At 40.4% G+C, this 17,500-nt stretch overlaps 1 protein-coding gene across 4 annotated transcripts in view; it reads left to right on the forward strand.

Annotated features, from left to right (window-relative positions):
• tspan35 (tetraspanin 35) overlaps positions 1 to 12,870 on the forward strand; it is a 22,693-nt gene extending 9,823 nt beyond the window's left edge. For all 4 annotated transcript variants that reach the window (XM_039823786.1, XM_039823788.1, XM_039823785.1 and 1 more), the window contains 6 exons: positions 1,222 to 1,437; positions 3,646 to 3,720; positions 3,808 to 3,915; positions 6,322 to 6,447; positions 6,546 to 6,638; positions 12,090 to 12,870. In XM_039823786.1, coding sequence (XP_039679720.1) covers positions 1,222 to 1,437; positions 3,646 to 3,720; positions 3,808 to 3,915; positions 6,322 to 6,447; positions 6,546 to 6,638; positions 12,090 to 12,152 — 681 coding nt within the window. In that variant the 3' untranslated portion in view covers positions 12,153 to 12,870. The remainder of the gene's footprint in view (positions 1 to 1,221; positions 1,438 to 3,645; positions 3,721 to 3,807; positions 3,916 to 6,321; positions 6,448 to 6,545; positions 6,639 to 12,089) is intronic.
• The last annotated feature ends 4,630 nt before the right edge of the window (positions 12,871 to 17,500 follow it).

Consider the following 17,500-nt stretch of genomic DNA (forward strand, 5'->3'; position numbering starts at 1 on the left):
AGTCTCATATCACGATATCTAGTCTCATATCACGATATCTAGTCTCATATCACGATATCTAGTCTCCTATCACAATATCTAGTCTCATATCACGATATCTAGTCTCATATCACGATATCTAGTCTCCTATCACGATATCTAGTCTCATATCACGATATCTAGTCTCCTATCACGATATCTAGTCTCCTATCACGATATCTAGTCTCATATCACGATATCTAGTCTCCTATCACGATATCTAGTCTCCTATCACGATATCGATATAATATCGATATATTGCCCAGCTCTAGTCTCCAGGTAACATGCCACTTGGCTTTAGAAGGTAGCGTGTTACCTGGGGATCTTTCATGGACTATTTTGATGAGGTTTCTGCAGTGGACTGGGAAGAGGTGTAGTGCTAACTTGAGGTTAACAAAATGACTTGCCTGTATTTAATTATCTATTTCTTTTATTTTTATATTTAACTTTTTCATTTTGTATATGTTTGATTTTATTCTTTTCTTTCTCTTCTTATGCTTCTTTATGTGGCATTTCGTCTGCATGTAGGATGTACCCTACCTTGTCTTTTTGTTTGTGGGCGGCAAAATGTAAGGCAAGGCAAGGCAGCTTTATCTGTAGAGCACATTTCAGCAACAGGGCAATTCAAAGTGCTTTACATAAAACATTAAATAGCAGTTAGAAGACAATTAAAAACAATTTAAAAACATTAATAAACAAATTAAAAATATTAAAAGACAAGAATAAAATGTAGGCTCACTTTACTCCAAATGTATACTTGTAGGGATAGGTCATGAGGATGCGTGGGGACTGGGGAGGGTGGGGAGAGGGTAGAAGATCTTTGTGTAGCTAATGTATATTGTGCTGTATATTTGTGTATTTATGTACATGGCAGCACTGTTGCGCTATGTACAATTGTACAGAAAACGTGTGAAAATAAAATGTACAAAGAAAGTTGGCGTGTATGTTTCCGCGAAGTCATGATGAAAACATTTCTATGTAGAAAACATTGCCACGTTTACATTTTACTTCCACCAGTACTGTAGGTTTCGGTGTAAAAGATGCAAAGTGCAGAGAAAATAATTTAACTTTTTGGACACAGAAATGAATCAGTGCGGCATTTTGAGGCAAAATCTGATTTGAAGTATCAAAATGTACAAAATGTACAATGTTCTGTCCTTTCTAATCCTTGTGATTTCCTCTCTTGCTGCCTCTTCTCCTCAGCTGGCGGGCGCTGCCATCCTGGGCGTGGGGATCTGGGTGAAGGTGGACAGCGGCTCCATCTTCACCTTCCTCGGGAAGATCGACAACGCGCCGTCGCAGCTGAGCCAGGTGCTCAACGTGGGCTACCTGCTGATCGCCATCGGAGCTCTGCTGCTCGTCATCGGCTTCCTGGGCTGCTGTGGAGCCGTCAGAGAGAGCAAGTGTATGCTGATGCTGGTAGGTCGTTCTGTGATCTGTACTCTGAATAGGAAGCTATACTGCCAGTGGACCGGTTAGCTTAGCACGAAGATTGCCTGGTTTCCACTACCTTTTATAAGGCTGAGGCTACATCTGCTCCGCTAGGTTTTGGTTTTTAAGTGTTTGAGTTTTGGGCCAAAAGTGATCTCTGTGCACACAAGTGTTTTTATCTCCAGTAGAAGAACTGATATCTGTTTAAACTGTCCGCTCCTCATTTGCATAAAATTGAAACAAGCCAACTTTATGCAAATGAGGAGCGGGCGTCTCGGCTCGCCGCCTCTCAAAATCTGATGAACATTTTTTAAACTGACCTTTGTTGATCTGAAATGAAGACAGATTCAGGAACCACACACACACACAGGAGACACACACACACACACACACACACAGAGACACACACACACACACACACACAGAGACACACACACACACACACACACACACACACACACAAGAGACACACACACACACACACAACACAGAGACACACACACACACACACACACACAACAAGACACACACACACACACACACACACAGAGACACACACACACACACACACACACACACACAGAACACCACACAGACACACAGAGACACACACACACACACACACTCACACACAGACACACAGAGACACACACACTCACACACACACTCACACACACACACACACACACACACACACATACACACAGACACACACACTCACACACACATACACACAGACACACACACTCACACAGACACACACACTCACACACACACACACACACACACACACACACACACACACACACACACAGACACACACACAGCCTATCTCTCTCTCCAGATGTTTCCAGTAACATGTGTCTGTGAACTATTTTAGTCTGATATGAGATCAGATTCTGAACGAGACGCCATGATGGTCAGGGAGCAGCCAGACCCATGTGACGCGTTCATCCAATCAGCTGCCGGTTTTCATTTTTTGGGCGACAACACAGATTAGCGCCGCCTGTTGCTATGGAGACGTATTAGGTCTCGTCTCTTCGGTGTGTTCAACTTTCTGGACCGACTCGGGGAGACTGATCAGCTGACTGGCTCTACTGCTGACAGTCTGCCATCTGGTTGGGGGGTCAGAGCCTTTACTGTCATGACTAACTGACTGACTGTCACTAAGCCCCTCCCCCTCCCCCAACCATCTTGTCGGTGATTGGCTGGAACGTGGTTTGTTGTATTTTGGTGCACAGCCTGTGCCCCCTAGTGTCTGTTTGACCTTTAAGAGCCCTGTGGTGTCTCCTGAGGCCGGGCTTTTTCACGGTGTGTTCAGGTGCCAGGCAGCTAGCGGATCAAGGAGAGATGACTACCATTTGAGACACAAATTAAATCGCGCTGAAACCACGCAGGAACTCATAGTGCACCTTTAAGTTAGGTGTTTCATGTACAGTAATAGGTCGAGTTGACACACCTTCTCATTCAGTGGTTTTTTTTTTTTTTTTTTTTTATATTGTATATGTTTCTTTTCATTAGAAGGCATCAAAACTATGAATGAACACATATGGAATTATGTACTTAACAAAAAAGTGTGAAATAACTGAAAACATGTCTTATATTTTAGATTCTTCAAAGTAGCCCCCCTTTGCTTTTTTATTAATAAGGGAAAAACTTCCACTAATGAACCCTGACAAAGCACACCTGTGAAGGTAAAACCATTTCAGGTGACTACCTCATGAAGCTCATAGAGAGAACACCAAGGGTTTGCAGAGTTATCAAAAAAAGCAAAGGGTGGCTACTTTGAAGAATCTAAAATATAAGACATGTTTTCAGTTATTTCACACTTTTTTGTTAAGTACATAATTCCACATGTGTTCATTCATAGTTTTGATGCCTTCAGTGAGAATCTACAATGTAAATAGTCATGAAAATAAAAAGGAAACGCATTGAATGAGAAGGTGTGTCCAAACCTTTGGCCTTTACTGTATGTCATGATTGATGTAAGTCTGTTTCCACTTTTGTCACAGTTTCTGTCACAAACCTTTTTGCGATATTTTGAATTTTACTTCTTGTAATTTCTGGAATTCTCTCACTCACAGTTTATTTAATGTGCCAAATGCTGCATGCACACAATGCCGATGATGAGGAATTCATACAGTGAAATAAATGGAAAATGACTAAAAGGTTTAACATTCTTTTTAATGTTCCCAGTTCTTCATCATAGTCCTGGTGGTGTTTATAGCGGAGGTTGCAGGAGCGATCGTGATTCTGGTATTCAGACCCTTGGTAAGATAACGCACAGTCTCCAGATTATCATCCAGACAGATGCTGCCTTCGTGGATCCAACAGCTGCTGTGTGTGTTTGCATTTCAGACCGACGACTTGTTCAACAAGCTCGGCACGGCAGCAGTTCAGAACATCAGGAAGGACTACGGGCAGAATCCCGACGTCACCGGACTGTGGAACACCACAATGAACTCGGTATGTCACTGTCAGGTTCTGGAGTAGGGTAGACCCAAAAGCAGAGGCAGCGGGCAGAGTAGAGCTTGAATATTTAATGATAATAACTAAATACAAACAAGAGGTGTCCAGCAAAACAGCAGGCAACGAAAAATCCAGAAACACGTGAAAGTAAAAACGGGAATAACAGGGACCAAAAACACAGAAACTAAACGGGTAACTTTTTAGAGCTTCTCTGTGAAGAGCTCTAAACTCATGACCATCTGACATCAAGACTGTAACTGACTTTAAAGTGTTTACTTTTAGGCTCAAAAACAAACCCAAAACTGTACTCATTTTTAATTATTGTAAGTAGGTAAGAATTGTATATGATATGCTTGTTTTTATATCATGTTCATATTATTTGTATTAGGACTGGAGTTGTTTATTTATTATGTTTATTTTGAATTGAGATAGTTAAGTATGTAAATTGTATTGTGTATAAAAGCCCAACCAGGGACTGGAGTTGAAAATTAGCATCTGCTATAAACTTTTTATGCAGCCCTTCAGTGAGAAGCTTTGTTTTGACACTATGTCTGTTTGCATTGTCCCCAAATTAATAAATAAATGAAATGAAACTAACAAACAGACACTCCATAAACAGAAAAACGATCTGACAACAGACAAGGGAAAGACAGAGACTAAATACAGAGGGTAATGAGGTAACGAGAGACAGCTGACACAAGGAGAGGGAACAGGTGAAGCACATTAGGGCTGGACACAACAATCCAAAAAGGCGGGAAAACAGACAAAGACAGTAAAACAGACGAGACAGAAACCCGAACCGTCAAAATAAAACAGGAAACAGAACATACAGACACACAGGAACTACAGCTAGACAAGACAAGGGAGGAAACACGGGACAAATACACAACAATAACAGCCAAATAACCAACAGAAACTCAAACCCAAAACCATGACAGTCATTCTGCTGAACGAAATTCATTTTTTATTTTATTTAACCTTTATTTAACCAGGTAGGCCGATGAGAACAGGTTCTCATTTGCACCGGTGACCTGGCCAAGAAAAGCTTAAGCGTACACGACAACATACAGTTTCACATTCAATACAATACAGGAACACAGAATACAATAGGCTGCATAAATACAGGTCGGGTAGGCAGTACAAAGCCGGCGCAAAGTGAGGTGTAAGTAAATACGTCAGTGGAAATGCAAAGGTGGAAAGGTGATAACATAATATGCATGAATAGACAGTCTATAACAGGGGGGTCAAACTCATTTTCCCAGAGGGCCACACTGGAAAAAGAGGATCCCACCAAGGGCCAGACATGGAGAGTTTACTGATGTGCTTTTGTTACTGCATGTCACTTCTTTTTTCTACATTTTGGTAGATTTTTTCCTCATTTTTGTGGCTTTCTCAGACATTTGTCACCTTTTTGTAAATTTGTTGCTTTTTCCGACATTTTTGTTAACATGAAGCCCTTCAGAAGTCATCAAAAGAGTTCCTTCTGGGGGAATTTCTGAGTCTCAGAGTCGGCAAATCTGCCAAATTCTGCTTTGAATGTCAGCTAATTACAGTTTAAAAAAACACTTTCCAGTGTTCTTGGTTTGGAGCACAACTAGGCGGACCAAAACGTATTGTGAACCCTTATCTAATTGATAAGCGGGCCGGATCTAAATCTGCAAGGGGCAGTCAGAGAGTCAGAATACAGTTAAACTGTACTTTAAAGCAAATGAAATTGTGGTTATAATGCAGTATATGTAAATAGATAGTCTAAATGAATGCTGAGAAGTTATACAGATACGGCAAGATGTAATCTAGTAGTGATGTGGGTCAGTAATAACAGAGAATATGAACAGTCAGTCTGTCTAAATGCAGAATATAGTAAAGAGTCAATATACCATTAGTGCAAATATTTGTCTAGATCAGGGGGGTCAAACTCAGTTTCACTAGGGGCCACACTAGAAACTGAGAATCACATTAAGGGCCAGGCATGTTTAGTTTATTGACATGCTTTTATTTAATTGAAAGTAAAAAACTGTTGACTGTATTGTTGCATATTGTCTCATACAGCTTTGTCACTTACAGTTTGGTTGACAAAAGTCAGCAAAGAAGTTCCTTCGTAGAGTTTTAGCAAATTTCTGAATGTCAAAGTCGGCAAATCTGCCAAATTCTGTTTTCAGAGTCGCGTAATTACAGTTTGAAAACAGTTTCTGTCTTTTTGGTTTCGGCGCATAATATAGACGGGCCAAAACTTGTTGTTAACCTAAACTGATATGTGGGCCAGATGAAAACTGGCAAGGGGCCGTATTTGGCCCGCGGGCCTCGAGTTTGACACCTGTGGTCTAGGTAGTGAGGAAATGCGATCGTTGTCCCACTATTTCACTGATGCTTTATGTAACGTAACTCTCTTTGTGTCCACGGTAGTTACAATGTTGTGGATTCTACAACTCCTCCGACTTCGTGGGCTCTCCGTATTATGTGAACAACAACAACGGCTTTCCTCCACAGTGCTGCCCAGGCATGACCAGCACATGTTCTGGAAATACCATGGTATGGAGCTGAGGATAAAACAACAGGAACATTCACGTGCATAATCCAAAACCTTTCTGGATCAATAACGTGTCCTTCTGCCTCTTTGTTTTCCTCAGACGATCACCGGCTGCTTCCCAAAGATCAAGAAGCTGATTGATGATAACACGGTGGCCATTGTGGCGGTGGCCCTGGGAATTGCAGTGCTGGAGGTACGACTTTATCTCTCCCCCACCTTATGTGCAGGGCCCCCTATAGAGAGGCAGAGTCCCTCGCCTCCCGGCAGACCACCCTGGGACCACCCTGGGATCTTCATATAAAAAAGAAAGAAAATATTCACATTTTAAGGACAAATCCAGCACAAAATGAGGCTAGGGGCTAATAACGTGTGTACAGAGTCCACCGTTCTCTGGGATCTGTTTTCATGCTAACCCAGTGTGACCAGTTTTATCGCAAACCGCTTATTAGCTTATAGCGCTAGTCGTCAGGGCAGAGGGTAAAGTAAAAATAAATCTCTATTTCTACAACACTAACAAGGCTCAAAATATCACCACACTGTCACGGTAGCATCATGAGGGTCCCTACATGTTAACGGTTAACGGTGAAGTAGGGGATTTATTTTGCGGGGGGGTGTGTTGGTGACTCAATTAACCCGACCCAGGGGGAGTCTGGTGAAATCTGATGTAGGCTATCTGCCCGGTTCAGCTCTGAGATGGTCTTGCATTGCACAGCGCTCTGAAGGAATAATCTCAGATATTAGGCTACGTTATGTTCTGCCAGCTCACAGCAATTTAATATAATATCAGGAAAAGAGTCAGAGGGCTGATGTGCAGGTTACCTCCCCCCCCCCAAACAGGGACACATACACAGATACGTCTCGCTTTATCACGCTCTGTCTGCAGCTTGTAGTAGCTGTGTTTGATGTGTGGTATTGAAGTTCTTTATTCAAATTCGAATAGTCGTTTTTATTTTTTTAAGGCGTGTAGTGCTACTTTGCACATTTTGCTGCCAAAGGCTTCGCTTCTCTCTGGGTTTTTTTTTTTTGGGGAGTGGCCAGCGGCTATAGCAAAGCCAATGTGTGCTTGTTTTACCGATATATATTTAACGATATATTTTGCATTTCTAATCCAAACAACGTCAAACTTGGCACTGCACTTACTCGTGCCCATAGCAAGACACCTGTCAAGTTTGAAATCCATCAGACTAACGGTTCGAGAGATATGCGCTTAACACCCAGACAGATGGACAGACAGACCAACTGAAATTATAGACAGATATATTAAGTAATAACTCTGGTACAATGCATCAAATGGCAACATTTATGTTAAAAACTGTACATGGTCCCTAACAAATAAGATGAATAAATAAATAAAATGCAGTCTGGTGCCGATGCTTGATGCTGTCTATGTCCTGATTACTGTTGGGAAAACACTTTTATATTTTAGGAAACTCACAAACAGAAGAATCTGTCTCTCGTGCATCGACCTGCTCTGTGCGTGGCCACGTTGGGAAAAGTTCGGGACGGTTCACCTCTCGCAGCGGTTTGACGGGACTAGGCCGGCTGGTCGCGCTGTCTGTCGTGTCCATAAACACGTTTCTACAGATGGATCGCCCCGGTTACCAGCACTGCACGCTAGTGGGCTCGCCACCAGTTTCTCTTCAACGAGCACAGCACTGGAGAGGATGCTCCGCCCTCCTACAGCCTCGATGGCTGCAGCTGATTGGACGAAAGAGTCACGTGGGTCTGGTTTGTCATGGCGTCTCGTTCAGAATCCGATCTCATATTGGACTAAAATAGTTTCACCGAAACGTGTTTCTGAAAACATGTGAAGAGAGAAATAGGCTGTGCAGTTCCTGAATCTGTCTTCATCTCAGATCAACAAAGGTCAGTTCAGAAGATTTTTATCAGATTTTGAGAGGCGGCGAGCTGAGACAGCCGCTCCTCATTTGCATAAAGTTGGCTTGTTTCACCTTTATGCAAATGAGGAGCGGGCGACTCAATGCCCTGCTTCTCCAAAGTCCCTGCGACGCTCCCAGAATGCATTGCACGGCTGCTCCCGTAGAGATGAATGGGAAGCAGGGAAATGACGCTGACAATGGACACACATCCAGCCATTAGAGCTGCAAACATGAATCCATCAGTTGTCAACTATTAACTATTATTATGAATCGCCTTAAAAACTATTTTGATAAGCGATTGGAGTCATTTTATATGAAAATAGTTCTCTGATTCCAGCTTCTTAAAGGACAAATCCGGCACAAAATGAGCCTAGGGGGTAATAACAGCTGTACCGAGTCCACCGATCTCTGGGATCTGTTTTCATGCTAATCCAGTGTGACCAGTTTTATCGCAAACCGCTAATTAGCTTATAGCGCTAGTCGTCAGGGCAGAGGGTAAAGTAAAAATAAATCTCTATTTCTACAACACTAACAAGGCTCAAAATATCACCACACTTCAACGGTAACACAACGAGGTCCCTACATGTAACGGACGCCGTGCAACCAGTAACCAGTAACAGAGCTACGTTACTGGTTACTGGTTGCACGGCGTCCGTGGTTCGACTGGTCGTGACTGCTTTCCCAAGATGGCGCCCGCACGTATACGTGAACACTACTGTCTTTATAATAAACTGTCTGTCCACTTACAAAGTTCTCAATGCTTGTGTTTACATGTAGGGATCTCATTATGTTACCGTGGCAGTGTGGTGATATTTTAAGCCTTGTTAGTGGTGTATTTATTTTTACTTTACTTTACTTTACCCTCATATAAAAGGACAAAAATACAAAATAGTTTTTAAGGCGATTCATAATAATAGTTAATAGTTGACAACTGATGGATTCATCTTTGCAGCTCTAATGGCTGGATGTGTGTGTCCAATTCATCTCTACGGGAGTATCCGTGCAATGCATTCTGGGAGCGTCGCAGGGACTTTGGAGAGGCAGGGCATTGAGTCGCCCGCTCCTCATTTGCATAAAGGTGAAACAAGCCAACTTTATGCAAATGAGGAGCGGCTGTCTCAGCTCGCCGCCTCTCAAAATCTGATAAAAATCTTCTGAACTGACCTTTGTTGATCTGAGATGAAGACAGATTCAGGAACTGCACGGCCTATTTCTCTCTTCACATGTTTTCAGAAACACGTTTCGGTGAAACTATTTTAGTCCAATATGAGATCGGATTCTGAACGAGACGCCATGACAAACCAGACCCACGTGACTCTTTCGTCCAATCAGCTGCAGCCATCGAGGCTGTAGGAGGGCGGAGCATCCTCTCCAGTGCTGTGCTCGTTGAAGAGAAACTGGTGGCGAGCCCACTAGCGTGCAGTGCTGGTAACCGGGGCGATCCATCTGTAGAAACGTGTTTATGGACACGACAGACAGCGCGACCAGCCGGCCTAGTCCCGTCAAACCGCTGCGAGAGGTGAACCGTCCCGAACTTTTCCCAACGTGGCCACGCACAGAGCAGGTCGATGCACGAGAGACAGATTCTTCTGTTTGTGAGTTTCCTAAAATATAAAAGTGTTTTCCCAACAGTAATCAGGACATAGACAGCATCAAGCATCGTCTGTCTGTCTGTCCATCTGTCTGGGTGTTAAGCGCACATCTCTCGAACCGTTAGTCTGATGGATTTCAAACTTCACAGGTGTCTTGCTACGGGCACGAGTAAGTGCAGTGCCAAGTTTGACGTTGTTTGGATTAGAAATGCAAAAGATATCGTTAAATATATATCGGTAAAACAAGCACAACATTGGCTTTTGCTGCTCTAGCTGCTGGCCACTCCCGAGAGAGAGAGAGAGAGAGAGAGAGGCGGAGCTTTGGCAGCAAAAATGTGCAAAGTAGCACTACTTTGGACTGTCTTTGACTTTGAATAAACAAATGACAATTCCCGAATTTGAGGACGTTTCAGAATTCCACACATGCAAAGCACAACAAGTGCAGACAGAGCGTGATGTCACTTACAGTACAGGCCAAAAGTTTGGACACACCTTCTCATTCAAATGACTTTCCTTTTTATTTTCATGACTATTTACATTGTAGATTCTCACTGAAGGCATCAAAACTATGAATGAACACATATGGAATTATGTACTTAACAAAAAAGTGTGAAATAACTGAAAACATGTCTTATATTTTAGATTCTTCAAAGTAGCCACCCTTTGCTTTTTTTGATAACTCTGCAAACCCTTGGTGTTCTCTCAATGAGCTTCATGAGGTAGTCACCTGAAATGGTTTTACCTTCACAGGTGTGCTTTGTCAGGGTTCATTAGTGGAAGTTTTTCCCTTATTAATAAAAAAGCAAAGGGGGGCTACTTTGAAGAATCTAAAATATAAGACATGTTTTCAGTTATTTCACACTTTTTTGTTAAGTACATAATTCCATATGTGTTCATTCATAGTTTTGATGCCTTCAGTGAGAATCTACAATGTAAATAGTCATGAAAATAAAAAGGAAACACATTGAATGAGAAGGTGTGTCCAAACTTTTGGCCTGTACTGTATATTGGTAAAACAAGCACACATTGGCTTTTGCCGCTCTAGCCGCTGGCCACTCCCCCTCCCCCCACAGAGAGAGAGAGAGAGAAGCGGAGCTTTGGCAGCAAAAATGTGCAAAGTAGCACTACTTTGGACTGTCTTTGACTTTGAATAAACAAACGACTATTCCCGAATTTGAGGACGTTTCAGAATTCCACACATGCAAAGCACAACCAGCTACAACAAGTGCAGACAGAGCGTGATAAGGCGAGACGTATCTGTGTATGTGTCCCTGTTTGGGGGGGGGGAGGTAACCTGCACATCAGCCCTCTGACTCTTTTCCTGATATTATATTAAATTGCTGTGAGCTGGCAGAACATAACGTAGCCTAATCTCTGAGATTATTCCTTCAGAGCGCTGTGCAATGCAAGACCATCTCAGAGCTGAACCGGGCAGATAGCCTACATCAGATTTCACCAGACTCCCCCTGGGTCGGGTTAATTGAGTCACCAACACACCCCCCCCCGCAAAATAAATCCCCTACTTCACCGTTAACCGTCAAGCCACTAAACCTGTATGGAAATCAACACCTCTGCTGAAATGTTAAATTCCTTAACGATCCGAGAAGCAGTCTGGACGAGTGGGTGCTCAGCGGGTGCTGGTATCGGCGCCTATGTCTTCCTCTGATGTAGCCGTAGCCTACACTAAGTCAATAGATAGTAGGCTATACAGTGGAGTTGCATATTAAGTGGTTCAGGGTCCTTCTGTAAGTCATTTTGGGGTAGACTCTGGTTTTGATCAATTCTAAAAGCAGCAACACCACAGGCCAAGCAATCACAGCACTAGTTTTATAAAATGATATCTGCAGTCCCCAGGCAGGGCACACTTTAAATCAAACAGTAAAAACATGACAACATCTAACTAAACAACAAGACACATCACACATCCTACATCAATATAATACACACACACACACAGACACACACACATACAGAGACACATCAGTGAGACTGAATATATTGTGTCATGCATAAATGTGAAATAATATCTATTATAAGATATTGCAAATACATTCAAAATTAAAATCAACACTTGATTAGCTATGAAAACAAATATATGTAATAGTATATCTTACTTTGCTCTCTAATTGTGTGTTTTACTGATATATATACACATATATATGTTCTCCTCAGATCTGCGCCATGGTTGTCTCCATGATCCTCTTCTGCAGAATAAAGTCCATGGGGGGGGACTAACTGCAGATGGCGACGGCCCAATGAGGATCTGTGTAATCACTGGAGTCTTTCTACTTCCTGTTGGCCTCTAGAGGAGAGAAGGAGCTGAGCCTTTATGTTGCAAACAATGCCTCATCAATAAAGACAGTTAATGTCAGATTTTGTGCAATCAGAATTACTGAACGACATAACAAGTCTATTTTTACCACATTTAAATCTATGTAATAGATGCTGTATATGAATGTACCTGATTATTTCTTAAGAAGCCTTTACACACTGCCTACTTCAGCAGAGATCATTTATACACACAGCCAGTTAACCAGTCCCTCCAGAAAAACGTGATTATGCGATCGCATAATTCATAATTACTGTTTTTTCTTTTTCATCAAACTGCAGTTTTTGCAAGTTCCTCCAATTTCATCGCATAAAATTGCATAAATATCATATATAGCATATTCCATTGCATTTTTTAAGAAAACGTGCCGCATAATCAAGGATTTTTACCCTCAACAATCACAAAAAAACAAATTTTTCTGGAAGGACTGATTAATATGGAGTGGCACGATAACTCTGTTTATCGTGATAATGAAACAAAGGCTGGCCTTTTAGACCCAGAAATCTACACTAGTGAGAATGTTGTTGCTACGATGCAGCTTGTAACATAGCAACAGAAATTATGCTTTCTTTGTATGTATCTTGTATGGTGATCGATTTTAAAATAAAGTGCAAAGTATTTCTAGACCCTGGTGAGTTTTTGGGTTCAATGCATTCTTGTTAACGGTTTTATGTGAAAACTTGCACACCGTATGATGTTCGTCTGATGTGTTATTAAATTAGGGTGACGGTTAAGTTTAGCGGTCTTTACCGTTAAATTTAGGCCCTGTTTACACGAATACGCTCGCGGGTGAAAAAGACAAAATATTTTATCAGATGAGCCTTTCGTTTAGACGGTGATGATGTTTTTGTCACCGTCGTTGTGAAACCACCCTCCAGAGTGGAAATCTTAAAAACGCTCTACGGTCACGTTCCTGTCTAAAAGTCTGCAGCCTCTACTGTCGTGGTGGCTGGTGACCCCGCCCCCAAAAATCTTGTTACATAAATATAAATATAGATGATTACTCGCCCGTTGGGGGTCCCCAGCCTGCCTGTACAGGGTCCGGACTGCTTTCAGCTTTGATCATATCGGACTGTTACGGAGAGCGTCTTTCTCCTGTGGATATGACTTCTCTCTAGGTACAGGATACTCATGAAGACAATCGCTCCTATGTCTATATATGTCTTTATATATTCTATCTATATATAATATATATATAAATATATATATATGTATATGTGTGTATATATATATATATAAATATATATATGTATATGTGTGTGTATATATATATATATATATATATATATATATAAATATATATATGTATATGTGTGTATATATATATATATATATATGTATATATATATATATATATATATATATATATATATGTATATTATATGTATAGACTGGCAGGACTCCCTGTTGTGCCACCTCCTTGTCTAGCCAGACTAAATTGTCAGCTTTTGTTCTCTTCTCCACGTTTGGCGAGGGAGAAGAGGGAGAGAGGAGAAGAGGGAGAGAAAAGGATGAGAGGGAGGGAGGAGGAGGAGGAGAAGGAGAGAGGAGAGGTAGAGAGGAGGAGAGGATGAGCTGATATTAGTGCTGATATTAGTTATGAAGGAGCTGATATTAGTTATGAAGGAGCTGATATTAGTGCTGAGTTTAGTTATGAAGGAGCTGATATTAGTTATGAAGGAGCTGATATTAGTGCTGAGTTTAGTTATGAAGGAGCTGATATTAGTTATGAAGGAGCTGATATTAGTGCTGAGTTTAGTTATGAAGGAGCTGATATTAGTTATGAAGGAGCTGATATTAGTGCTGAGTTTAGTTATGAAGGAGCTGATATTAGTGCTGATATTAGTTATGAAGGAGCTGATATTAGTTATGAAGGAGCTGATATTAGTGCTGATATTAGTTATGAAGGAGCTGATATTAGTTATGAAGGAGCTGATATTAGTTATGAAGGAGCTGATATTAGTTATGAAGGAGCTGATATTAGTGCTGATATTAGTTATGAAGGAGCTGATATTAGTTATGAAGGAGCTGATATTAGTTATGAAGGAGCTGATATTAGTGCTGATATTAGTTATGAAGGAGCTGATATTAGTTATGAGGGAGCTGATATTGGTGCCACTCGGTGCCATTTGCCTGAAAGTCCAAACCGTGGAAACATGAGCTCAGGTTTCCCATCAGGAGATTCAGGATCTTATGTACACAAGATAACATACAACACATATTCTATTTATCTTAATTAGGATCAAACTAAGGTTGATAAAAATACATTAGCAGGTGTTAATGTGTAACTGGTATAACTGAGCAAATGCCATTTACGTTAATTTAAGATAAGTAGAGTTTTTCATTTGCAGTCTGGATTTAAGAGTAGCAGCCAATAAGAAAGCTGTGAGTCACTAGCTGTGAGTGTCTGTGGACTCTGGCTCCATTACTGCTCTACAGGCTGGAAAGAAATGTCATGTTCACCCTTTTCATGGTTGGGGAGGTTGGTGATCTTTGGAGTGAGCAGGTTAATATAAGCACAGACAGTGACGACTGGCCATCTGGAATTTGGGCAAATGCCAGAAGGGCCGCCCCCTCTATGGGCCACTACTGATAATATGTCTTTGGTTAATTTTGATAAGTTAATAATAATAATAATAATAATAATAATGCATTTTATTTAAAGGCACCTTTCAGGGATCTGAAGACACCGTACAGGGAAGCATAAGACATTTAAAAGCAGCAAAAGAATATAAATAAAAATAAAGAATAAAACAGAACAGACAGAGGCAGAGCAGCTGACATCAAGTGGAGTAGGTGGTTTTAAACAGATGGGTTCTGGGGGAATGAATCCAGGGGCCTAGCTCAAAATTATGGGCTCCGTAGAAAGGCATTTTCTATGGACCCCTCCCTGTATCCACAGCTATTAATTTTAGCATCTTTTTGGGCCCTCCTCACATAAGGGCCCTGGGTACTCAGTCCCCTTTTTCCCCTTTTTAATATTGATTATTGTTATTATTTTTTAGCCCCATGGAAGCAGGTGTCTGTCTGTTGTTGTTCTGTATTCATTGTTTATTTCATATTAATGTTGTGTATGTTTATTTATGTTTGCACCATGCACCACGTACTGTAAGTCTGGCCCACTTAATCCCTCGCGTTGTCTTCCTGTCGACCATCAAGCAACTTTTTTAATTAGACATTTTTGGTTGCTTTTCCTTCGATGTTTATGTCACTTTCTTCAAAGTTTTTGTCACTTTTATCAAAGTTTATTTTGTCACTTTTCCCGAAGATTTTTTCAGCGCTTTTTGGCGTTTTTATACATTTTTTTCACGAAATTTTTGTCACTTTTTTCAATGTTCTTTTATATGTAAAAAAACTGAATAAAACAAAAAATTCAATGAAAGCAGTGAGCTGATCATGTATTTTACATGTGAACAGCGTTGTAGGGAACCATCCACGTTACTTTTTTATATTATTATTTGGTTGAAACCCAAATTTGACCCAAATTTGACCCGAAGACAACAGGAGGACAAACCTTTTTCTGATTCTGATTTAATAAATACAGTTACAACCATTCATATACAGTCTATGGTTACAACCATTCATATACAGTCTATGGTTACAACCATTCATATACAGTCTATGGTTACAACCATTCATATACAGTCTATGGTTACAACTATTCATATACAGTCTATGGTTACAACCATTCATATACAGTCTATGGTTACAACCATTCATATACAGTCTATGGTTACAACTATTCATATACAGTCTATGGTTACAACCATTCATATACAGTCTATGGTTACAACCATTCATATACAGTCTATGGTTACAACTATTCATATACAGTCTATGGTTACAACTATTCATATACAGTCTATGGTTACAACTATTCATATACAGTCTATGGTTACAACCATTCATATACAGTCTATGGTTACAACCATTCATATACAGTCTATGGTTACAACTATTCATATACAGTCTATGGTTACAACTTACAACCATTCATATACAGTCTATGGTTACAACCATTCATATACAGTCTATGGTTACAGCCATTCATATACAGTCTATGGTTACAACCATTCATATACAGTCTATGGTTACAACCATTCATATACAGTCTATGGTTACAGCCATTCATATACAGTCTATGGTTACAACCATTCATATACAGTCTATGGTTACAACCATTCATATACAGTCTATGGTTACAACTATTCATATACAGTCTATGGTTACAACCATTCATATACAGTCTATGGTTACAACTTACAACTATTCATATACAGTCTATGGTTACAACCATTCATATACAGCAGAGCTCTTCAACAGGGGGTCCTCAGAGTTAATGCAGGGGGGAAATCAAATTATTGTTAAATTCTTGATAGTTTTTTTTCTAAAATTAAAATGTCTGAAAATGAATCCAACAAATTATTAGCAAATGTAAATCAAGCCCCACTGATGATAGGCTAACTGGCCTATAGGTAAGGTAGTCTCTAAGATAGCCATCCACAGATACAGGTAATCCTACAGATTAAGTGTGCCACATGTATGTTTAACATTTAAACATGATTTATAAAATCATGACAACTATTATTTTAATAGCTTGGTATTCTATGCACCAAAAAGGTATGTACAAAGGCTTCAGGCTGCCTTACATGTTATTGAAGGCCCGGTTTAATATGCAACTTTATTTTATACAAAATATTTAGTAGGGGGTCCCTGCTCTGTCTCTCTTTCAGTTAAGGGGTCCTTGGCCTAAAACACGTTGAAAAACTCTGATATACAGTCTATGGTTACAACCGCAAGCAAGCTGCAAAGTGCCTCTGTGGCCACAAGGTGGCACCAAATGACCAGCACAACACAGTCTGCTGGGGAGTATATTATTAATAATATACAGTCTAAAATCTGATTATAACCGGTTATAGCAATAACACAGCAACGCTAACGCTAGGGCTGGGTTTAACCCTTGTGCTGTCTTCCCGTTGACCATGCTTTTTATTTTTGGGGGTCAAAAAAAAATGTAAACTGTTTTTTTTCAGCCGTTTTGGTCGTTTGAAAAAAAACTTTTGTCACTTTTCCCTATTTTTATTCCCTCCACTTCTTCCGATGTCTTTAATATAATAATAAGTTGTATATAATATATATATATATATATATATATATTATATATATATATACTATAGCTAATATAATATGTCCATATAGTAATAATAATAAGTCGATGTGTATTTGACGATGTTTTATGTGCTTTTTTTTTCAA

This window comes from Perca fluviatilis, chromosome 15 (genome assembly GCF_010015445.1).
Source record: "Perca fluviatilis chromosome 15, GENO_Pfluv_1.0, whole genome shotgun sequence".
NCBI lineage: Eukaryota > Metazoa > Chordata > Actinopteri > Perciformes > Percidae > Perca > Perca fluviatilis.